This window comes from Colias croceus, chromosome 1 (assembly GCF_905220415.1).
Source record: "Colias croceus chromosome 1, ilColCroc2.1".
NCBI classification, from domain to species: Eukaryota; Metazoa; Arthropoda; class Insecta; order Lepidoptera; family Pieridae; genus Colias; species Colias croceus.
This window is the reverse complement of record NC_059537.1, coordinates 14,218,286-14,243,902: the sequence shown is the minus strand read 5'-3', so window position 1 is coordinate 14,243,902 and position 25,617 is coordinate 14,218,286. Positions and strand designations below refer to the sequence as shown.

Below are 25,617 nucleotides of genomic sequence, written 5' to 3'. Positions count from 1 at the left end.
TATTGTAATCTAAATTATTTTTTATGTTCTTTAACCCATAGAAAAAAAGACGTATTTGATTTAGAAACATTTCTTTCAAAGAATTTTACAATAAACATAGTACATAAGGTGGATTTTAGCAGTTTGATTTCAAATTGGATGGTATTCGAGACTAGTACCTAGTTGTCAAAGTGCACATAGAAAAAAATGATCTTAGACATAAAAAATGAAAAAAAACCGGCCTAATTGAGAACCTCTTCCTTTTTTTGGCGTCCGTTAAAAACCTAACTAACCAAATATTCCAGGTGCCCGCGAGCAACTAAACCAAGCAACCGCATTCCTGGACGCTTCCGCAGTATACAGTTCAGCGGAACTCAAAACCCTGCGCCTGCGCACGGGAACTAACGGTACTCTGCGCATGTTGAAGGCAAGAGCTGGAGATCTACTGCCACCCTCCACTGATCCCAAGGATGGGTGTAATACCGTGGAAATGAATGCGAAAGGACGATACTGTTTTGAGTCTGGTAAGATTTGTTTATGGGTATTGTTGAAGAGTACGAGATATGAGCACGTCTAGACTTGTTTCTAAAGGTGCCTTTATAAAGAAAATTGGTTTTATTGTCTCTTTAAACAGGTACTGTAACACAGGAAAAATGCTATTAATTTTAAATTACACTGAAAGATATATTCTGGCAAGGAATTTGTTCTTTACTTATCTGTTGTACTTGTCCAGATAAAATTCATTCAACTTCATATACCTTACCTTTTTTTAAATATACCTATGAAAACAAAATAAAAGACTTATTTCCAAAAATAACTTTTTCCAGGTGACGACAGAGCAAATGAGAACTTACACCTCACAACCATGCACTTGATCTGGGCACGTCAACATAACCGTGTGGCTACACAGCTCCAACGGCTCAACCCGCACTGGGATGATGAGGTGGTGTTCCAGGAGACACGGAGGATCCTGGGTGCTCAGATGCAGCACATCACGTATGCTGAATTCCTGCCTGCTATACTGGGTGAGGAAATCTCTGTATGAATGAAACCTTATTTCCCTTGGTCACAGAATCACGCATAAACGACTGGATGGATTTCGATAATTCTCATTTTGATGTGTTCGTTATTGTCAGGAGAAGGATTTTACGAAATATAAAGTCAAGGTGCGTAAAAATTAAGAAAATGCTACTATTTAAACTTCACACGTACAGTTTGCGCGAAGACAGGACATGTCTGGCGGGTCAGCTAGCCAATAAAAATATTGCACGATTTCCTAGTATTCCCATGTTTTGACGAGATGGATATTAATTTCATTTCAATTTATTCAAAATATCTCGGTTTCAGGTATGGATGTGATGTGGGCGCTGAACCTGACGCTGCAAAGTGAGGGCTACTCCAGTGCGTACGACCCTACAGTTGATCCTTCTATGGCGAATCATTTTTCTGCAGCTGCCTTTAGATTTGCACATACTTTGTTACCAGTAAGTTTTTGACGTGACAACGTCTTATAATTCGATAGAGCCGGTTGCACGCACGAAAAAACATGACTCATGCGGCGTTACCTCGCTCTGAGGCGTTCCATGTAAGGCTTGAAGTGCGAGCGAGAGCGCGGAACGAGCGACAAAGAAGCATTATCGGACGTTGTCGCGATTGCATAGCTTCTAGCGGGCCTTGAGTGCGGGGACCGAATCGAGAAATTCCGTAACGAAAAAACCGCGGCGGAGGTGTGGCTTAAAGGCATAGCATGCAATAGCCTCACCGCGGCAGTCCCCGAGTGCCACACGTGGTTTTTTTTTATGTGAAACTTCTTTGGGTGCGTTGAGAGAAAAATTTTAGGGACGCGTCACGGCAACGCCGTCATAAGCGACGATTTATGTACCTATCTTTGAAATAAGTTTCACTTCTGACACGTGTGCACAAACACCCTCTTTTTATGCAAGTAATATATTTGTCCTTTTTTATAACATTGACTTGACTGTATGCCGTGCACTTGCTCCAACCCACGATTGACTAAGCTGTCCGTCCGCAGGGTCTGATCCAGTTCACTTGCGCCAACCCACGTTTAACCAAGCTGTCTCTCTTCAGGGTCTGATCCAGCACGTGGACCTGCAGACGGGCACGGTGAGCTACACGCAGCTGCACGAGATGCTGTTCAACCCGTTCGCGCTGTACGCGCGGGACACGCGGCACGGAGCCGTGCGCTCCGCCATGCACACCCCCGTGCACAGCGTACACCCGCACGTCACTGCTGAGGTCTTACATTTACAGCAACATTTGTATCACAATTATCATTTTTCACAGCTGTAAAATCATCGATATCACAGGTAGCAGCTGTTATATTATAAATATCACATGTAGCAGCTGTTATATCATAAATATCACATCTAGCAGATGTAACATCATCGATATCACAGGTAGCAGCTGTAACATCATCGATATCACAGGTAGCAACTGTTATATCATAAATGTCACAGGTAGCAGCTGTGACATCATCGATATCACATGTAGCAGCTGTAACATCATCGATATCACAGGTAACAGCTGTAACATCATCGATATCATAGGTAGCAAGTGTAACATCATAAATATCACATGTAGCAGCTGTAACATCATCGATATCACAGGTAGCAAGTGTAACATTATAAATATCCCATGTAGCTGTAACATCATCGATATCACAGGTAACAGCTATAACATCATCGATATCACTGGTAACAGCTGTAACATCATCTATATCACATGTAGCAGCAATGACATCATTGTTATCATTTCAGACCATAGTCGACTATACTTATTAATTATCATTTGTTTCATTATTTATAGCGTTTTTAGTAAACATTTTTAACAGTCTGATAACCCCAAATTCCCTCAATTCTGAAATGATATGAAAAGGGAATATTATCTGAATATTCTACCTATGAAATCTTACTTATTATAAAGAAATTAGTAACGATATAAATAAAACAACGACAGTTAAACAAACATTTTGCAAAAACAAACAAATTATCCCACAGCTCAGCAACCACTTATTCGAGCGACCCAAAGCGAACTCCTCCCTCGCATCGCCAGACGCCATTCCCCACCCGTGTGGTCTGGACCTGGTCTCCCTGAACATCCAGCGGGGACGAGACCACGGTCTGCCCGCGTATCCCGCGTGGAGGGAACTGTGCGGTCTACCCAGACCGACTAGCTTTGATGATCTACAGGGCGTCTTTGATGATATGTCGCTGAGTCGGATCTCGAATATTTATAAGTGAGTTTTGGATTTTTGTGTTTTTTTTTAATAAAAGATTTTTCTGCTCTTTTTTGAAATGCTAACTGATAGACATAGTAAACTCTGCAATTTTGTTTATTTATTTGTATGCATTAACTTAAAGAATCTATTTTTAGTTTATTTCAAATGAATTTCTTTTTCCGAAATAAAATACTTTGTTTACACTAATAACTCAGATTCACACATTAAAACATATCAGACTCTCAATCTTACATTACTCTACTTTTCGCCTCCACTTAAACGCATACACAAAATAGATCCCCAAAATCAATCAATAACACCACCCTCTATACATACACTATATATATCGATCTTCCCCCTCCAGGAGCGTAGATGACATAGACCTGTACACAGGAGCACTAGCAGAAGACCCACGAGGGCGTCTGCTGGGAGCCACTCTCACGTGTCTGGTAGCAGACCAGTTCTACCGGATCAAGGTCGGCGATCGGTTCTGGTACGAGACCGACCAGACTGATGTGCGGTTTACGCTTGGTGAGTTATCAGACCACTTAGATTTATATTTCAAACTAAAACGCATTTCAAATGGTGTAATATTTGAACTTTGGTGAAAGTTGAGTTTAATGTTAGTCGATGTTTTTGAAGTGAAACTTCTTTATCGGGGTTGGAAAAAAATTTTGGGTAACATTTTTTCGTTACGCGTGACATTTTTCCGTTACGCGCCATCTTTTTTTTATCCCTACCACGCGTGATTCGACGTATTTCAGTAAAGTTGCATATTATAATATAGTCTATTTTTTTTTAATAAGGTCATAAAGAAGTCTCACTTCTTACGTGTGTACACTAGTACACGCACACATTTTCTTTTATAGAAGAGTTTGATATTAGTCGATGTTTTGTTATAGTAGACTTTTATATCGTCGACCTTTCGTAGAATAGTCAACCTTAAGTTATAGTTGTCGAAGTTTTGTTGTAAAAAAGTTTACTAATCGATTTTTTACTCGTATCATAATACAGTCTATCTTCAAACCTTCAGACAATCTGGCTATAACAGTTTATTTGCACTTTTAACAATAACCATTATTTTTATTACCTCTTTTTTGTAATCTTTTCATCCCCCCCACCCCAGAACAACTATACGAATTGCGCAAATCAACCCTTGCTGGGGTAATATGCGCGAATGAAGAACTCCTGGACCAAGCCCAGCCCCGGGTGATGGAAGCCCTGAGTGCCACCAACCCCCTGATAGACTGCAAGGAACTGCCCCAACCCAGCTTCACCCCCTGGAAGGAAACACCCCCTAAAGAGGGGAAAATGGGGGGGAGGAATGGGAGAACGTAGTGGGGTAAAATGATAGAAAAATTCGTGATATAGATGGATGGATGATTTTTTGTTCTTATCTCGTTGTTTATTTTTTAATGCTTTTTGTTAGATTTTTTAGATATAATGTTTTTTTTTCAGTTACAGTAGTTTTTGATTGGGTTCTTTTTTATCTTGGATATTATGCGTGCTTAATTTTTTTTAAATAACAAGAATATTAAGTGGAGGATACAAGACAAATGTTACTTTTTTCTGGTTTGTAAGAAAAGTTACCGCTACATTTAATTTTTTCAATTATTTGTTCTAGATGTAGATCTTATAAATAAAAATACAATAGAAATAAATAATCACCGAAGATATTAAACACTGTTAAAAATAGAAATACATATCCTAACTTAGATCATGATCTATTTCTTGTTACAGCTTTCTCATATTTTTATACATATTGTTAATAAATGTTGCTTGTTTATTCAATGATAAATAGTAAATACATATATACCGTTTTATATTATTCACATCTACTAGTTTTACAGAATAATATTGTAGGTAAAAATATGTGTGACTATGTTTTGTCGTCGATTCAGACAGAAAGACAGACATAAACTTAAATATTTTATTTCTGTTACGAGTCACATATTTTCATGCAAATAATTGAAAACATAGAAATTAAAAATTTTTAACGCGATTTATTCATTACTAGCTGTTCCCCGCGGTTTCACCCGCATTGCTCCGCTCCTGTTGGTCTTAGCGTGATGATATAGCCTTCCTAGATAAATGGGCTATCTTACACTCAAATATGTAATTTTTCAAATCGGACAAGTAATTCCCGAGATTAGCGCGTTCAAACAAACAAACAAACTCTTCAGTTTTTAACCGACTTCAAAAAAAAGGAGGAGGTTATCAATTCGGCCGGTATATATATTTTTTTTTTTTTTTTTTTATGTATGTACACCGATTACTCCGAGGTTTCTGAACCGATTTACGTGATTCTTTTTTTGTTCGATGCGGGATGGTGTCGAATTGGTCCCATAAAAATTTTATTCGGATAGGCCCAGTAGTTTTTATTTTATGAGCATTTTTGTCTGTACTCGATGACTTAATTTCAATGTAGCAAGTAACTTTGATTCACTTCCCGGTAACCGATTGAGCTGAAATTTTGTATACGAATGTAAATTGGATAGCGATGAAACATTATCATGACATGGAGCTGATCTGATGATGGAATCGGAAGGTGGCCATAGGAACTCAGTAATATATTGACTCAACTTTATCGAGTTTGGGCTCGTTTGATTTGTGTTGAAAAATACACTAAAAAGTATTAAATAAAAATAACTGCGTTAAAAACAACCGACTTCAAAAACGGAAAAGTAAGAAATAAAAAAGATTTGATATTATTAATTACTACATATTATTTTTATGTGCTATTTATTAAATAGGTTTGAAGTCGGTGCCAAACACTAAGCACTTAGTATTAAGCCCATGCACCGACATCAAACCTTTTTAGTAAATAGCACATAAAAATAATATGTAGTAATTAATAATATCAAATCTTTTTTATTTCTTACTTTTCCGTTTTTGAAGTCGGTTGTTTTTAACGCAGTTATTTTTATATAATATTAGAATAGATATGGGACACATTCTCCCCGTAACCACGATCGCTACAAAGTGTGCGAAACGTCGGGAAAATAATATAATGAATAAATCGCGTTTAAAATCCGTTAAAAATCTTTAATTTCTAAAATATTGTAATACTCGTGTAATTAAAAAAACGACGTGTGGCACTTGGGGACTGGGGCGGTTGCGCTATTGCATGCTATGCCTTCAAGCCACACCTCCGCCCGTCGGAGTGGGGAGCGTGAGGTTTTTTCGTTACGGAATTTCTCGATTCGGTCCCCGCGCTCAAGGCCCACGATAGAAGCTATGCAATAGCTTAACTGTTACCTGCAGTTATATTCATATTATGTATTAACTAGCTATCCCGGCAAACGTTGTTCTGCCTGACTCTCATCACTTCGGGATTTTGGCCGATTCTCAGATAAACCCAATGGGGACACAAAATTTCATGAGAATCGGTGCAGCCGTTTCGGAGGTGTATCGTAACTAATATTGTGACACGAATTTTATATATAGAGATAAAAACGAACGAACTCGCTATTTACATATAAAGAACATATAATTTAAGATTTTTTATACTGATACTAAAGCAATATAGATAATAAGAATTAATTATAGCAATTTATTGGTTAATCTTTTTGATTAAAGCCAATTGCATTCCTTGTAAAAGTTCCTAATGGATCGATACATTACTGTTATTATATATATTATCCAGTTTATGCTTTATGGACGCTTTTATCTTTATTCTCTTGAGAGGAAATCGGTGAGTCAATTTATTTTATTCTTTTTAAGCCAAAATTTCAAATGATTATTTTTCCGACCCAAATATCGACCAATAGAATTGCACCATTCGACGTCACGTGGAACAACCTACATGGTATACTGATAATTTTTTGAAAATTTTCTCTGGTCGTTGACGTCAAACTGACAGGTTGAATTCAATTGTGAAATTATTGGCCGACATTTGGGACGGAAAAATAATCTCCCGAATACCACACGAGCTTCAAAATTATCTAGCATTTCCCTCAAGGTTCCCTGCAAAGTGCAAACAAATAAAGTCGTCAAGTTTTTCAGAAAAAATAACTCGCGCTTCGCGCTCGTGATTTTTCAGCCTTGACTAAAAACTTGACTCCTTCATTTGTTTGCAACGAACCTATCGGAAAATACCCGATAATTTTGAAGCTCTTGTGGTATTATAAGTGAATAATTTCAATGTTTACCATCTGCAGTCGATAAAAAAATATTACCTATTCATTAATATTGCTCGATGGATTAATGTTTTTTTTTTTTTCTTTTATAAGTACCTATGCCAAATTTTGATAATTTGTGTTTGAAATTTTACACATTTTAAATAGAAAAAAGATCCTGATTTTTGTCAAAAAAAAGCTAAAAATGAAATAGGTCGTTGTCATTATAGTTCCTAAGTTATAAAGATGTTTCTAATATAGTTTAATTTATGCTTTTTTGGATTTACATTCAATATAAAAATTAAAAATGCTTCTAACTACGTAATATATTAGACTTTAAACAGTTGTAAATCGAAAATTCATTTAATTTTTTAAATTTTTGAAGTGAAACTTCTTTATGTGAGTTGAGAGTAAAATTTCCAGGTCGCGTCATGGCAATACAGTCACGTCATGGAGTAAGGCGACGATTTTGGTATCTTTGAATTTTGTCAAAGAAGTTTCACTTCTGACACGTGTGCTTGGCATATACGCTACGTACGTAACATTGCAGTTACACATAATGACAATATGTATTATATATTTACTATAGCCAATTTAATAAATAAGTGCCTTACCTGGTGCAATACTGGGACCATAATATAAAACCCCTAATAAATATATGTATTTCTCATTGTAATAATTATCAATATTTCTAATAACCTTTTATAATAATTATTGAATTTAACTTTATTTAGGTTCCAGAAATGTAGGTACTTATTTTAACATTTTAATTTTAAAATATACCTAAGTAGGTAACTAGCTATAATATGTTTTTAAGGAGATTATTACAAAGTTATCAAATTATTTGCGGCTCTTTAATATTTTTACCTTTTTCAAAACGGCAAAGTTATCAAATTCTATGCTGACCTTATTACATTTTTAATGTAATTCAAATACAAAGCAATGTATTATATCGTTTAAAGATGTAATATTATGTTAATATTTGTTACATCATAGTAGGCAATATAATATATTAAAATCGTTTATACTCTATATCTCATGTTAAAATAATAATAGATTTTTAAATCCTTTGGGGTTATTGCAAATGGCGGGATTTTCCAAAAACGTGATTTTTGTTTGCGTAGGTGTGTGTGGTTGCTGTTATATTATGCATAATAATATATAGTTAATATGCAACCTAATTATTCTAAACAAAAAACATAAAGTCAGAATGCATAGCTGCATTCGATCGATTTTTTTTCTAGCAGAAAGTTCACTATAAACCGTATAGTGAACTTTCTTCTTATATTTTATTACGTTGGATCCTTTACCTATCTATACGCATACAAGTTTCCTAAATTATTGGAATTACCCCCAGTATGTAATTTCCCCAATAATTAATTGTATGCATATAATGTGAATTGAAGCTGTGCCAAACCCTCATAATATTTTATATAAATAATGCTTATTTTTAAAGAGTTCCCTCACCTCAAACGAATTTAAATATTGTGACTTGATGTTTTTATGCGATTTTCAATAAAGTTCGTTTTGATTTGTATGTTTGTTTTCTTTATTTTTACCTGATCCTTTTTCGCTTTAATGAAAAGAAAATAATCTTTTTTATATATTATTAAGATCAATGATTTTCAAAAATACGCACACTGAATATAATAGGTAGGTTAAATACGATGGTATCTCACAGAAACAGAGAAGCTAATATAAATAGAAATGCATTCTCTCAAGACTGAAGGCAAGAGTTGACGGGACTTCATTAAATCTTCTTTAATATATAATATATAAATCTCGTACATATATATAAATCTCGTGTCACAATGTTTGTCTTCAATGGACTCCTAAACCACTTAACCGATTATAATAAAATTCGCACACCATGTGCAGTTCGATCCAACTTGAGAGATAGGATAGTTTAAATCTCAAATCGTTTTAGAGAAAGCGGGCGAAGCCGCGGGCGGTAAGCTAGTATTTAAATAAGGATTATGATAAAATTCATATAATATCCAATTATTTAACTTGTTACATAACTAAAAACTATAATATTACATAAGTAAAATACGAAAAATAATATTTTCTTTATGGTATGACTCATATCTTTGCATCAATATTTGGCGAACTGTAGGCAGTTGCTGACCTTGCAAATATATAAAACTAACTTTTCACTTTACAAAAATGAACTCAATTCCATAGTAATAAGGCTGAAAATTTGTTTTACAATATAGTACCTATGGATATGGAATAACGACGTCTTTAGATCCTGAACCTTGAATCCTTCATGACATAATAGTTAGGGAACATAAGAATGCGGTAAAATAAACCATATAACTGTATTGGTTAAAGTTCATTTTAGATAAAAGTAAGATTAACGTGCACAGATGTTTTCATGAAATAAAAACTAGGCAATGTTAGTTCGGCCCTGTATGAAGGCTTTGTGTTGAATGAGATCACAATATAGCTTTGATGTAATAATTGTATTATTTTTAAACCATAGAAAATATTTACTTACCTAAGTACCTAACTACAAGTTTGGAAAATTTTAGATTTGTTAAAGGAACTTAGTGTAGGTAGGTACCTATATTGTTTTACTAGATTTCCGCCCGTGGCTTCGCCCGCGTTTGCAAAGGAAAACCCGCATAGTTCCCGTTCCCGTGGGATTTCCGGGATAAAAACTACCCTATGTGTTAATCCAAGTTACCCTTTATATGTGTGCTAAATTTCATTGTAATCGGTTCAGTAGTTTTTACGTGAAAGAGTACCTAACAAACATCCATACATCCATACATGCATACATCCATACATCCATACAAACTTTCGCATTTATAATATTAGTAGGATAGTAGGATATACCTATGTATTTTTAATTTTTTGATACTCTCGATATTTTAAAATATCTGATGCGCCTGTATGCAAATGTTTCAATGCATTTTAGTTACTAACTTACTCAGTTAACAATTAATAATTTAGCAGGCGCTCCCTTTTGTAGATAGGTATGTTACATTTCGGAGTATTTATACTTTATAGTGCCATAAATTTATTAATTTGCTTTTTATATTCATAATATTTAAATAAACGTGTGATTCTAAAATAGAAAAACGCTCATGAACTCATTTTTTTTTCTTTTCGAAAAATACATGAAAATTATTTATAAATATTGTTAAGACATCTCATGATGTAGGTACTTGTTTCAGTAATCAGTAGGTGCTTATATTTAGCATTGTGTCACATATACTTAAATATAAGCTTAACAATTACCTAAATACCTACTCCGCATATATCAAAACGTTTCACTTTCCTACATCAACTAGTTTGATGGCACTGAAATAAAATATGCTGAATGCAGTAAATATGCCTTGGCATTGACTCGAGAGACTAGTTTGGCATCTTGGCACAAAACGCATTAAGTCATTTCTCATTACACCTACGATATTTACGAGATGTTGACTATTGTTTAAATTGCATATAACTACGAAATTCTAACGGTTGGAGATATTTTGGTATGTCAATAGACAAGGCTATTTTACTAATATTTACTGGTTTATTTAGATAATTTAAATGGGTTCTATATAAAGATGTTTTAACTTTTAATGTAAATAGGTACCTTGATATGTTACTTTCTTTGTTAAAGCGTAAATTTTCGTTCGTCTTGGCCCTTGGGGTTTGTGCGTTGGAGGCGTATGTATCTATCTAATGGTAAGTAGATATGTATCTCTTGTTTCTATATAATGTCATTGAGCATCATGTACCTAATAGAATTACATTCGCTTATTGTTAGTTTCAGCTCACGACTTAATTTGCGTGGTAACAAACTGACAGATCTTTTCCATTTCAATTTTTAATCTAATTTGTTTAGATAAATATTTGTCGCTGTTTCATATAAAAGCAGCTCTACATATGGCTGTAATTACTAGTAAGGTAGATAAATATTGTGTCCAAAAATAAATAAAATAAAATATTTATACCATTGAGTTACGATGTACTACGTTTATAGTTATACATAATATTTTATGAAAGAAAGTGAACCCACAAGCGCCACTGAGCCAGTGAGTACAATCTATGATGTATTGTAATACTAGATTTCCGCCCGCGGCTTCGCCCGCTTTTCAAAGGAAAACCCGCATAGTTCCCGTTCCCATGGGATTTCCGGGATAAATATCCTATGTGTTAATCCAAGTTACCCTCTATATGTGTGCTAAATTTCATTGTAATCGGTTCAGTAGTTTTTACGTGAAAGAGTAACAAACATCCATACATCCATACATCCATACTTACAAACTTTCGCCTTTATAATATATATATATGTATTAAGATATGGATCGCTCGTGACTGAGTATGTAACTTATTTTACTATAAAAGGTGTTCAACTCACAAAAGTACGGAATAAAAAAATAAGTTCAACTTAACAAGGTAGGTATTTATTTTATTTATTACTTACACGCTTTATGAATTAAATACCTACTTAAATATAGAAACGGAAGTATTGTAATAAGATTCTACCTATAAACCAGTCAGAAAGTAGGTAAGAATGTACCTAGTTATATAAGTAGTTTTATTTCAGTATATTCCTTTATTCATGACCTGTTTTATTTATTTACCAAGTAGAATACGACAAAAACAATAATGATTTAATATTACATATTATTATTCAGGGCACAGGAATTCCCTTGGTTCCATTAATTATTATCATTTCACTTACCTACATATTATTTTGATCATGGTATTTCAAATATTGAAATATTTATTAGAATTAATATTTTTAATACTAATAAGAACCCTTTTTGGAGGAAATATTTTCAAACTGGTTTGAGGAATAAAACGTCGAGATACAAGAACGAGAAAAAGCAAACGCACAATCCTACCACGTTAGATAGGTCATAGACACGTCACACGATATACAATCTAGAGTCTAGACCCACGGCTGGTTTTAACATTAAACTGGGCAACTAGTTGAGATATCAATAGGTATCAGTGGAAACAAACGCGCATATCAAATTATTATCTTTTTCACACGTGCCTCAATAAATTACCACATGTCATTGATAATGAAAAACAACACAAAGGTGCGTTCGAGAAAATTCTACGGTTCTTATCGTTACCGCACGTAAAGATATACCTACATACTTAATAATATAATTGCATATGACGCCAAAATAATAACCTACATATTATATATTTAAAGTTCAAGCATGATCTCGAAATGTACGTGCATATAAGGGAAAGTCAAATTTGGTGACGTCTTTAGCGAATGACGTACTCCTTTGTCTTTCATATAATAATTATCTTAATTATTAATGACTAATGATGGCCGTATACATTTTGAATGGTTCATTAATTATCAGTATTTATTCCTTAAAACAAATTGCATTATATTCATTCAAGTTAAACGTATCATGTATTTATAATTAGCAGGGAAAAACAAAAATGCAATACTTTTATAGAATACCTACTACATAATTATATATTATATATTATTTTGGCGGGAAAATTAAACGACGTAGGTACGCTTTTGGCAGATTTTCCGCAGACAATAATATTAATGCAACAGATAACAATGTCTCCTGCTTGACTTATCTTGATTGATGCTACCTTGATCATGAATTCCGAGATGATTCCAACGCACTTGCGTCTATACTAACGTCAATGTAACAATATAGAGTTTATATTTATTTTTTGCATCATAGAACTTAATTATCTACTGATTTAATGAAGGTAACACAAAACGAAAATAATAGGTATGTCTGAAAATGATTAATCGTCAAAAAAATATATGTACTTAGGTAATATTTAATATAAACATTCCATAAAATAAAACAATGCGTTCTTGTACTGTTTGACTCTATGTCATATTATGTACCTAATTATAATCCTAATTATAATAGGTAATAAGTATCTTGTCTTGTTGGTACCTATATTTTTAAGCTTGATCTATTTTTATAACGTTAAAATAGTAAATACCTAGCTGCAGTAAAAATGATAAATGTTTTGTTGGTGTTCCACTAATTTATCAGCAACTCAAGAAAATTAATTTACTTCGATCTATAATTAGGTATATCTATAAGAGCTCTTTGTAAGTATATTAACCATTAATTAACCAGAACATTGTAAATTGCAATGCAAGTCACGAAAGAAAGGAAATGCTTATTAAATATTGGGTTAGAGCACTTAGAGCACGGTCAAAGTGCTGTCTTATATGCATAATCCGACAAAAATAAAGAGGACTGATGTCTGCATCGCTGTATGTAACTGTATCGCTATTTTAAACTATTTTAAAGAAAACTTTCTCATCACCTTTACATACAATAGAAAATTAATACGACTCTGAATTACGCTTTTTTTGAAGTGAAACTTCTTTATCGGGGTTGGAAAAAAATTTAGTGTAACATTTTTCCGTTACGCGCCATATTTTTCTTATCCCTACCACGCGTGATTCGACGTATTTCTGTAAAGTTGCATATAGTAAATTATTTTTTGAAAAATAAGGTCATAGAGAAGTTTCACTTCTTACGTGTGTACACGCACACATTTTTATTTATTTAAAATACCTGGGTAAACAAGGCGTTTGTGAAATGACCTTTCAAATTGGTCGGTTAATAATGACGTTCGCGCGCTCGATATGAAGTCGCGTGGTTGTAATCACACGTCACGTTTTACGCACACGTGATCCGGCCAGAGCACGTGTATTCTTTTTTTTAACGGAGCAGCATAATAAATTTTGCCTATTTATGGGGAGATTACGCATCAGTGCGTAGTAATGATCAAATACTTATGAACAATTATATTTTCATGCATTAGATTTATTTGTTTTTTATTTCGCTTTCTAAACAGTGCAGTGCTGCGTCAAATTTTTTATTTATTCATATCGGTAGACTTATCCTTTTCCATATTATGTAGATTGTAGATTATAGAGACCCAAGCTACTCATTTATTTCAATAATGACAAACTTTATTTGTAAATTAGAATCAGCGATTTAAAAAATCTTACATTATATTTACATGCAGACTAGTTACTTATATCACAATTCTAAAAAAAAATATCAGGGTATTTGCGTTTAGGGATCTGGCAACCCAAACGGGTTTGCTAGAACATATTTATATAATGTTGTGTAGCTGCACGCAGATACCGGTCGAGTCTCCTAAGGTTATTGGTTATTCCTTCTCGAAGGCACTGGAAGCTTGGTCGCGAAGCATCGCGTAGTGAACGTTCAACTGCAACGATCTATTAGCTTAGTTTCCGTTATCGTTACGTATAATATTAATACTATATTCACGAGTTAGGACTTAAATAAATATTCCATAATTTCATTAGTTAAGACGTAATCTAAACAATCGCTGCGATCACCAATTGAATTACAATTTCAGTTTTATTTGTTGCATTTTCTGGAAATTACGGGATTAGTTTTAGTATTATTTAATTTTCATTAGGTAATAAAAATGGGTGCGTATTATTAAATCTGTGCAAGAAATGCTGTTCAGGAATGCATCATAGTGTGTGAAAAATTAACATAATTCTCGTTCGAGAACGCATTAAAAGCGTTCATAACTTGACCTTTTCACCCACTGACCTAAATTAAATTTAAAGTGCAGGTATTTTTCTGGCCTGGCAAGTTTTTTAAATGAATATCCATATTAATATTTAATATTATAAATGGGAAAGTAACCTCTGTCTGTCTGTCTGTCTGTTCCTCAATCACGCCTAAACTACTGAACCAATTTTCATGAAATTTGGTATGGAGATATTTTGATACCCGAGAAAGGACATAGGCTACTTTTTATCCCGGGAAAATGACGTAATCCCGGAAATCCCACGGGAACGGGAACTATGCGGGTTTTTCTTTGACTACGCGGGCGAAGCCGCGGGCGGAAACCTAGTATTGTATAAGTACTTAATATCAATTTATAAATACATTTTTGGCACTTATTTGATAGTTTAGGGATGTACCTAGTTCACATATAAATTATTTATATTGTTATCAGTTAAGCGCGTCACACACGGTGAAGATAATATAATATTTTATGTTAAGATTCTCTAATATAAAACGTTATAGTATCTTAAGGTATCCGGTATCAGCCTTCTGACCATCATTTTTCTTTTTGTCATTGCGTACCTCAGAGCAATAATGAGTTGACCCCGGCCTTGTAGAACCGCCATCCTGTCACAAATGACCCACAAAATTTCGGGTAGGTAACTATGTACCTATTTTTTCATAAAAAAAATTACTGTTTATTGATCCTCTTACTAAAGCGTCTTTTTTTATTTTATATTTAACTAACAATATTATGTATGTATTTTAGATCATTTAAAAGGCGAGTTTCAGTCTTCAGACCATTTAAAAAATAGTTGATCCTATCAGCTATTTTTAGGTAGATACTTTCCGGGGCATAGCATAGCTCAATTAAGATTAAATGTACATTGTAGTATAGCCAAAGTACAGCAGTTTCTATTTGGCTACAGATACTATATTATTATACTACATTAAATTTGTCTCAGAATTAAATAATCTACATGAAGTGCAATAAAAACCTAATATTTTTAGGCTACCTAAGTCAAATAGTATCAAAAATTTTTGCAGTTACTATTCTGCACGTAGTAGATAACTATTTATGTACTGATCAGTGGCTTGGCAAACAATTGAATCAGATTTAGCTATAGTGCAGAGAGGAACTAGGTAACTAGCACAGGTCTGGTGATGACCTATATAATATGTACTGGGAGCATAATGCATTATTGAGATGATATAGGTAACATTGTTTTCCGGTGCAGAGGTAGGTACTCAAACGACCTAGACAAATTGCCTTGTGTAAATGACAGACTAAAAATAGCGTGTGTAACTTGCATTATTTTTAACCTCCTTCGAATAAAAAAAATAGTTTGGAAAATCCAAAAGTGCACGCCTCATAATCTCATCCTTAACAATAAAATTGATTATTTATACACTATAAATATAAAAAAGAAATAAATTAAAACAGTTGGAAAAGTAAAGAAAGCGGTACCGTAATAATTGAGCTATTTTTCTTGTGGCCCCACCTAGATGTGAAACTGCGCAGGTTTAAGGGACTGACTATCAACTTATTTTTTTAAACCTTGGCTTATAGTATAAAGAATCGAGTTTATAATGGTGAATTTTGAGTACACTATAAATATAAAAAAATAAAGAATATATATAGATATACTAAAAAATTATGGAGAACAGTCGATATTTTTTTTTTGTTTATTTAATAACAATTAAACCACATCGAATCAGACCCTGAAAAATGAAAGGGTTCTATTCCTGAGCATACTCAAGCGTAAGAGAAAAAAAAAGACTCGATTAGTAAAGTATTTCGATCGCTATCGTGTTAACAAGAAAATCCTCCGCACATACAGACACACGGACGTCCAAGACAGAACTTTTTTAAACTGTTTTTTAACTAGTTTAAATAACAAAAATGACATCAAAAATATCATGAATGTTAAAAATAGTGTTTTTTCTTAATATGTTTGTGTATGTATTATCTTACAAGTGCAATGTATGATACATAAAGACATTTTAAGTTTGAAAAATCAGATGTTTTGCGCGAAGTGACAGTAGTACCCACCTCAACGCTTCGCTTATGAGGCGTGCAATAATGAATAACATAATTAATATTATGAATAATTCGCAATTAATAGAATGTAAGTAAAATTGAGTACTTACCTCAGTGGTTTTTGTTCAAATAGTCTTAAAAAAAAGAAATCAGTCGCACAGGAAGTTTTATAGTTTGGTAGGTACCAAGAAGCTTATCTATATCTATACATATAATAAATCTGTAGAAGGGTCAATTCTGTACATTGAAAATATTGAAAAAATAACTAGCAGGGGGTGTTACTGGATCGATACCAAACCCAAATATGTGTTTAAAAAATTTTTTGTCTGTCTGTCTGTCTGTCTGTCTGTATGTGAAGACATCACGTGAAAACTACCGGTTCGATTTCGATGAAACTTGGTATAATTATACCTTATTATCCTGGGCGTAAAATAGGATACTTTTTATCCTGGAAAAATACGTAGAAAAAAAATTAATCTCAATTTTTCAGTTATCCATAGACGTTGTTCTGTAGTAGGTACCGCGAACACACGTTGCGTATTATTATAGACCTAGCCGTATTTGGGTCCAATAGATATTTATAAGATGTCATTGTCCGAGTTACTCAAAATGGAGAAATAAACCATCCACGCAAAGACCGACATCCGCGCGGACGGAGTCGCGGGCGGAAGCTAGTATATAATAAATCTGTAGAAGGGTCAATTCTGTACATTGAAAATATTGAAAAAATAAATACCAGGGGGTGTTACTGGATCGATACCAAACCCAATTATGTGATTAGATAAATTTTTGTCTGTCTGTCTGTATGTGAAGGCATCACGTACTTAAAAACTAACGTTTCGATTTCGATGAAACTTGGTATAATTATATCTTATTATCCTGGGCATAAAATAGGATACTTTTTATCCCGGAAAAAAACGTAGAAAAAAAATTAATCTTAATTTTTCTTAATTTCTCCGCGCGGACGGAGTCGCGGGCGGAAGCTAGTATCTAAATATAAGCTTCTTGGTAGGTACCTATCTAACGGATTTTTTACTGTGTTTTCGGTCACTGACACGACTCTAATTTGTAGTTTTCTAGAACATTACTGCATTTATGAGTCCTTTTACAAATTACAATACATTTACGTAGTACATAATATTATTAACTACATATTATTAACTCAATTTAAATACATTTTTTTTACATAGACTCGGTGCATAATGGTTTTTTGATTAAGTACATTTTAACTACTTTTTTGTTATGTAGGTACCTAGCTATAATTAGTTGTTACCTAAAAACCTTATTATACAATAACCGACCAAAAATACATATTGATCATAGTTACAAAAGATGTTCTTCTTAACGAAAAAAAAGAGAAAATAGGTTGTTGTAGTGAGAAAAACATGAGATGACTAAAGTCTGCGTCCATTGCCCTTGTTCCAATGAAATTTATTCCGCCTCGACTCACCTATTTCAAACAATCTGGTTATCAACACATTGGCCTAAATCTTCATTTTAAGCATGTTTTAAGCATGGAAAAATTTGTTTTAAACTCTGTATGAGTGCAGTTCCTTCTTAAAATTAAAAACCTCATCATTTTAATTTTTAAACATAAAAAAAAAAAAATGTTTCATATTTTAAATCGTAGAATATAAGTTTATTAATACCTAGTTACGTGTATACTAAGAATATCATAATATAGTGTATTGTGACCTTGTGTGGAAAGGCGACCACTGATCCACAACCTTTGTATAGGTATTTTTATTAGTAACTAGATTTCCGCCCGCGGCTTCGCTCGCGTTTGCAAAGGAAAACCCGCATAGTTCCCGTTCCCGTGGGATTTCCGGGATAAAAAATATCCTATGTGTTAATCCAAGTTACCCTCTATATGTGTGCTAAATTTCATTGTAATCGGTTCAGTAGTTTTTACGTGAAAGAGTAACAAACATCCATACATCCATACAAACTTTCGCCTTTATAATATATATTAATTTCTTTTTTTCAATAAAAAAAACACTTATTGTGACATGACTGTAATAGTTAGAGATATGCTGCCGCTGATTTTTTGTAGATAATGGTGTGTTCTAAAAAAATGTAGTATATCATTTTGTTCTATCATCAATAGTTTTCGCAGCGCACGCGATGTAAGGTAGTTTTTTGATATTTTTTTCACACCTTGGATTACGTTATCGTAATTTTAGTAAGGATGCCTATTTTTTTTGAAAATGAAATATAGCCTATGTCACTCAGAAATGATGTAGCTTTCCAACAGTGAAAGAATTTTTCAAATCTGCCAAGTAGTTTCGGAGCCTATTCAATTCATACAAACAAACAAACAAACAAAAAATCAAACCTTTCCTCTTTATAATATTTGTATAGATGTATAGAAGAACTGTGAGAAGAACTGACATCCACCCCTGAGTTATCATTTCTGCCTGCTGGCAGTGGCGTACCCCATGTGACGACCTATGCCTATTTTGAAGTTTGTTTGTTTGAACACGCTAATCTCAGGAACTGCTGGAGCGATTTCAAAAATTCTTTCACCGTTGAATACGCACGTGAAATATGAGCGCTATTTATGTACCTAGGCACCAACCACGGGTTTTATAAGAACTTTCGAAAGTTATGGTGTGTATTGTAATGATCCTACTTATCTATTTTTAAAAAGATACATATTTGAAAAGCGTTATGAAAAGGTTATGAAGGTCTGTGTTAATATACCTAATGGTGGATACTTAATAATTATTAATCTCGATAAACATTTAAATAAAGGTATTATAGGTAGGTGTAAGGTGTGTAATAAATGTAGTACCTACATAATATTAACATCGAATAGGTACGCATTTGATTTGATTAATGTATAGTTTAACATCTGCATCGTGAGTAAAACAAACAATTAATTTATTTACAGGTATAACAATAAAAAACAAAATATAGTTTATGCACACGTGCCTCTTATCGCAAATTAAACTTGTAATTTGCAGTTTATGACAATCTTTATGTAATCAAGAGGCGCCCGCCCACGTAGAAGATATTTTTATATCTGATTGAGATTGCTCAAAATATAGACTGTAGTGTGAACAGCGCATGCGCGATTATCTGCCTAGGCCCTAGAATATCATCTAAACACCGAAATAAATGTTTTTAATCGTTAGGGTAAATAATTACTATAATATTTAGAACGAATACATTCTAATCTTTCTTGAATAAAACTCATGTAGCATTAAAAAAAAACAACCAAATTTTTTTCGATGATCATATTCGAGCTTTCTCTCAATACCTACTTAATTGATGATTAGGTAAGTAGGTATATCTAGTTATGCACACAAAATATCGTTGGAATGTATGAATAAAATTGTCACGTGTTGAATTTCATTAAAGGGCTTTGAATGCATAATGTCCTTCATCAGAAATTCATATATGAAGTATCATCAAATCAAAGGTCAAACATCAGATGCGCAATGCGACACTATAATAGTAAACAATCAATACATATCTACATAGGTAACAGAAACATGTTTACAATTTTTACTAAGTGCACTTAGGTTCATTTTCCTTACTACTGAGTTGAGGAACGACATTTTTTCGTTTGTAAACAAAACAGTTGTGATGATATAAGTAAATCAGATTCGTTGTATAAATACACACAATTGATAATAATCACTACATAGTATAAAATAAAGTCGCTTACTCTGTCCCTTTGTATGCTTAAATCTTGAAAACTACCTACGCAACCGATTTTGATGCAGTTTTTTTTATTAGATAATGATTCAAGAGGAAGGTTTTAAAATATTATTTATTAGGTTTTAGACAAAGCGGGCGAAGCCGCGGGCGGAAAGCTAGTTATGTATAATATGAAAAGGACAATTTCTTTGCCGATTCATTCTCCCTATTTTCTTTTCTTCACTAATTGAGCTCGCATCATAGAGCATCTATATTCTATTAATTCTTAGTACCTACTATTAGCACATGATCAATATTTTTGAATTGATAGAAATGGCTTAGTTTTATAATTTTTCATAATATAAATGGTCCCCACTCAAGGTCTACACTCGTGCCAGTCGATGACGCCATACCCCACACTCCACAGCTGTGCGCCAAGGCGACGGCGTTACTTATTTCAGTTTTCAAACGAACAAATTTTGTCTTCAGATCTAATATTATCTTTCTATTTTAGTTTTCTAATTCCGTGTTCTCATCAAAATGTCATAGCCCGTGTTATTTAATTTCAACTATGTCTGATGTAAATCAGAATTAACTTCAGGGTTTTGAGAATTGAGATTAAAATAGAACTGAAGGGAAAATGAAATAAAAATCAATATTTCAGTATTCTTCTTTTATTAGTCATTATTTTAAGAGCAATAATTATAAGTTTTGTCACTTACAAACAATTGAACCTAAATATTAATGATCAGTCTTTGAAACCTAGTTTTGGTATATACAGTCAGCTCCAATTTTTGAATAATATCAGTATTTAGCATTTTCTAGAACTATTGATTAAATAAGTGTGAATATAGTGATTAAGATACAAGATAAATCTGACTGCACACAACAAATTTCTATTCCCAAAGCACAAACTGTAACTGTGAGCTAAGTTCCTAAGTACGGAAACCTAAAACTTACAATTACTGCTAATTAATATTTACATGAATAATACAAAATATTTACAACTATTGAATTTAAATACTCGCACATAGTCAGTCTCTGTACTAAAACGCACAAAGAAATAACTCAGTCACAACAACATCTTTATCCACTAACAGTGCATACTGATTTAGTAGTTCCGTCATAAATTAACATTTATAAATAAAAATCAGCTATAATTTACTGTTATTTAAAGATTCACTAGTTAGGAAATTTTGACAAAGTAAAGGATGTTTCCAACTAAAAGATAGGGAAAAAAAGAACCACAAAATCAATCACTAAAATCAGTACACACTGCGTGTTAAAAATTATTCAATACTATCCAATCTCACAGCAGCCACACAAAATTATCTAAATGACTGTAGGCAATAACCACAACTGCAGCAACATATAGCCTAGCTTAAATGCAGATCCTACTCTTTTAACGGAAGCGACATTAAATAACGAAGTTCCCAAATTCAAACACTACAAGGAATGTCCCACAACGATTGAGCATGAACCGTTTCTGAGATATCCAATTGTTTGGTTTTAATTGGGCAATGTGTCCATTAAGATTTCCTTGACTCCTGTGGTCAGTCTGTCCGGGAAGTTGATGTCGAATGCCACTAACAAGTCACCTTTCCGCGTGGGCTCCTTGGGGAACGGCAATCCATAGCCGGGGAAGCGTTTCACAGTGAACGGCTTCACAATCTCACCTTGAAGGTTGACAGTCAGCTTCTCACCAGACATTGTAGGCACTTGGATGATTGTTCCACAGAGGGCCTGTAAACAAAAACATTGGTTAGTACTCATAGAAATTTCCAGATTTGTTTACATATATAATACTTCCATGACAAGTGACTCATCACATCATATTCCTGATTACGAGGAAGTTACACTACAAGTGAATTATCATGTTACAGTTAAACAATGTACACAGTCTTTATTATAATTTAACCAATATTTATTCATTCATGAAGAATAAAAAATGAAGCTAAGTACAAAGAATGTATTGCAATTGTTTTCTTAAACACAAACATTTAAAAAATAAACAATATAAAAAAAACACCTACCTGTTTAAGTGAGATCTTTGCCGTATATCTGATGTCGCTGCCCTCTCTCTTGAACAATGGATTTGGTTTGTCGCGAATGATGAATACAATATCTGCTGGTATCTTGTTCCTGCCCTGGTCGCCTTCCTTCTGGAACGTGATCTTGGTGCCAGCCTTCCAGCCAGGTTTCACATGAATCGTCAGCACTTTGTCCTCTTTCTTCGATGTGCCATCTGGCTGCATCACACGGCGAGATATCTTCATCTTCTTCACGCATCCTCGCGCGATGTCTTCCAGCGACACGTACAAGTCATGTTCGATCGGGGGATCTTGGGTCTTCTCCTTTCTATTCGGCGAACCGTGGAAGTTGAAACTGTGACTTCTGAAAGCGCCACCTGGGCCGCCCTGTCTCGCTGTGCCCATACCCATGTTCGCCAATGGATCGAAATCTACGTCCATATCCCGGTCGAAGAACATCGTAGTGCCCCCATTTCCACCGTTCAGGTCGAAGAACGATTGGAACGGGCTGGCGGCGCCGAAGAACTGTGCAAACGTGGCTCTTGGGTCTCCGTGGAACGTGTATGAGAAGGACTGGCCGCCACCAGGTCCGTTCTGGCCTCCGACTCCTCCCTTCAATCCTTCTTCACCGTAATCATCGTAAATCTTCCTCTTCTTCTTATCTGACAGCACTTCATACGCTTCCGCGACTTCCTTGAACCTTTCTTCCGCTCCAGCCGATTTATTCTTATCCGGATGGTATTTGAGGGCTAATTTACGATATGCTTTCTTTATTTCGTCGTCAGTTGCACCTTTTGACAATCCCAATATTTTGTAATAATCCTTCGCCATTTTTACCTACAACAAAGAAATAGATTCTCATTAGATTACACTTAGAACGGTTAACACCATTTTTGGAGACGTTTGCTGATGATCCGCACATTTCACATATTCTAGAACTTTTAATTTATTTTCAGTTTTGGTGAACAGAAACTCCTAAATAGAAGCTGTTAATACGCAACAATACCACAATAAATACAACGCATACTTACAATTTACTTTTAAACCCGAAATCTACAAATAATTACAGATTTTGCTAAAAATAATCACACACAACACAACTCACAAGTTCACACTATCTACTTCACAAATGAATGAAACGTAGCGCTGCCGTCGCGCCAAAATTTATACATTAAAACGTCTAGAACATTCTGGGACCTTCACTCAACGCAGATACGAGATAAAATACACGGCAACATTGAAAATCTCTTGAGATAGAAAGAGATAAATATATTTCCAACTGTTCAAACATGGCCACATTATAGAGTTCAAGCGTGACGTCGCACGTAAAAAAGTCTGTTCTCTATGTATCCAAACAAAGATTTAATATTTGAGCCAATCGTAAAAGAGACGCAAAAAAATAAACCAATAGCATTGTTGCAAGCAAATATTAAATAACCAATAACAACTACGGAAATAAAAACAACGTCAAAATGGAAAGAAAAAGTTGCAATGAGAACAATCTACGTAAAATCAGATCACAAGTTGCAATAAGGTTCAATGTTGTGTAGAATATAAATATTATAGAGAAAGCAAATGCAATTGAACGCAATTTTTAACCGACTTCAAAAAAAAGGAGGAGGTTATCAATTCGGCCGGTATATTTTTTTTTTATATTACTACTTTTGTTTAACATAATATGTAGAGATGAATAGTTTGTATTAAATTAATGGTGGAACTGTTTAGGTACTTTCCGCGTTATGCTCATTAGGTATTAAGAAATTAAAGATAGGTTTTCAGTTATGTACTTAACTACATACCTACAATAAAAAATAAAAAATATAAACTAAGGTTTAGGTATTATGATGAAGCTTATTTCAACTTTAATTAATCAATATTTTATTTTACATTTTAATAAATCAATATTTTATTTTACATAATTATACCGTACGGTATACAATGAATTATTACAATTGAATTAAGATCACAAAAGTATCATGCACGTGGCGTACACAAGGTGTAACCTTTCTTGCTTAGCTTTCTTGTGTACCTATTTATATTATTATATATTTTTTTTTTATTTAATTTATAGATTTTTGAATAATGAACCGTGACCAAGGTCTGTAAGGATATGGATTTATGATTCTTAACGTAAAGCTAATGATGGCTAAAGTTCCTCAGTACCATAATCTTAAAACCAGAATGTTACGCACACAGGCAGGAAACCTTTTGTTATAAAATAGGAGGTTAAAATATAATAGGTTTAGTTGTGTATGGCGCTTAAATTTTATATGTGACTAGATTTCCGCCCGCGGCTTCGGCCGCGTTTTCAAAGGAAAACCCGCATAGTTCCCGTTCCCGTGGGATTTCCGGGATAAAACCTACCCTATGTGCTAATCCAAGTTACCTTCTATATGTGTGCTAAATTTCATTGTAATCGGTTCAGTAGTTTTTACGTGAAAGAGTAACAAACATGCATACAAACTTTCGCCTTAATAATAGTAATAGTTAGGATTACGAAAAACTGAATTATAAAAAATGGACATTAACTGTAAAACTATTCCACAATTAATTTCCATTCTGACTGCATAGATCAATAATTCATTAAGAATACTATTCACGATACATACGAATCGCATACAATATACATTAGGCACACGTGACTACGATAAAACGGGATGTAGGTCAAAGAAAAAGCGAGACATTCACGTGTCCGCTCAATTGAATCTAGAACACCGAATGCCGATAACCCTTCATATTTCTCACGTTTATTTGCTGGTATAACGCGGCTTCTCTCCATTGCAAGTTTGCTGTTGTTCTTGCATGCATATTGTTATTAAATAATACAATGTACGTTGCACATAGCGACATTTACAGGTTTTAATATAATTATGTGAAAGTAAATGGAAGTATTACGAATTATTATGCGTATAAAATTATTAATTATTATGACGATTGAGCAATGGATTCACAGTTTAATAATTAAAACAATATAATGACATAAAGTTAAATAAGTGAGAAATGAGGTAACAGTTGGTGCTATTGGTGCTAATGTAAACTAACGGGCGCCTAA

The 25,617-nt window shown here is 33.8% G+C and overlaps 2 protein-coding genes across 4 annotated transcripts in view; one reads left to right on the top strand and one right to left on the bottom strand.

Moving 5' to 3' along the window:
- Positions 1–5,301, top strand: part of LOC123696280 (peroxidase) — a 54,583-nt gene extending 49,282 nt beyond the window's left edge. For 2 of the 3 annotated variants that reach the window (XM_045642374.1, XM_045642384.1), the window contains exons 8-14: positions 285–503; positions 807–1,004; positions 1,327–1,463; positions 2,068–2,235; positions 2,997–3,235; positions 3,582–3,748; positions 4,344–5,300. In XM_045642374.1, the coding sequence (XP_045498330.1) occupies positions 285–503; positions 807–1,004; positions 1,327–1,463; positions 2,068–2,235; positions 2,997–3,235; positions 3,582–3,748; positions 4,344–4,555 (1,340 nt within the window). In that variant the 3' untranslated portion in view covers positions 4,556–5,300. Of the gene's footprint in view, positions 1–284; positions 504–806; positions 1,005–1,326; positions 1,464–2,067; positions 2,236–2,996; positions 3,236–3,581; positions 3,749–4,343 lie in introns of all 3 variants that reach the window. The other variant, XM_045642365.1, reaches the window with a different exon arrangement.
- Positions 5,302–21,193: 15,892 nt separating this feature from the next.
- LOC123693650 (dnaJ protein homolog 1) lies at positions 21,194–23,731 on the bottom strand. Its single transcript, XM_045638839.1, has 3 exons — positions 23,597–23,731; positions 22,569–23,402; positions 21,194–22,278 (listed from the first exon to the last, which is right to left on the bottom strand). Exons 2-3 carry the CDS (start codon positions 23,394–23,396, stop codon positions 22,045–22,047), a joined length of 1,062 nt encoding a protein of 353 aa, XP_045494795.1. The 5' UTR covers positions 23,397–23,402; positions 23,597–23,731; the 3' UTR covers positions 21,194–22,044.
- Between the last annotated feature and the right edge of the window lie 1,886 nt (positions 23,732–25,617).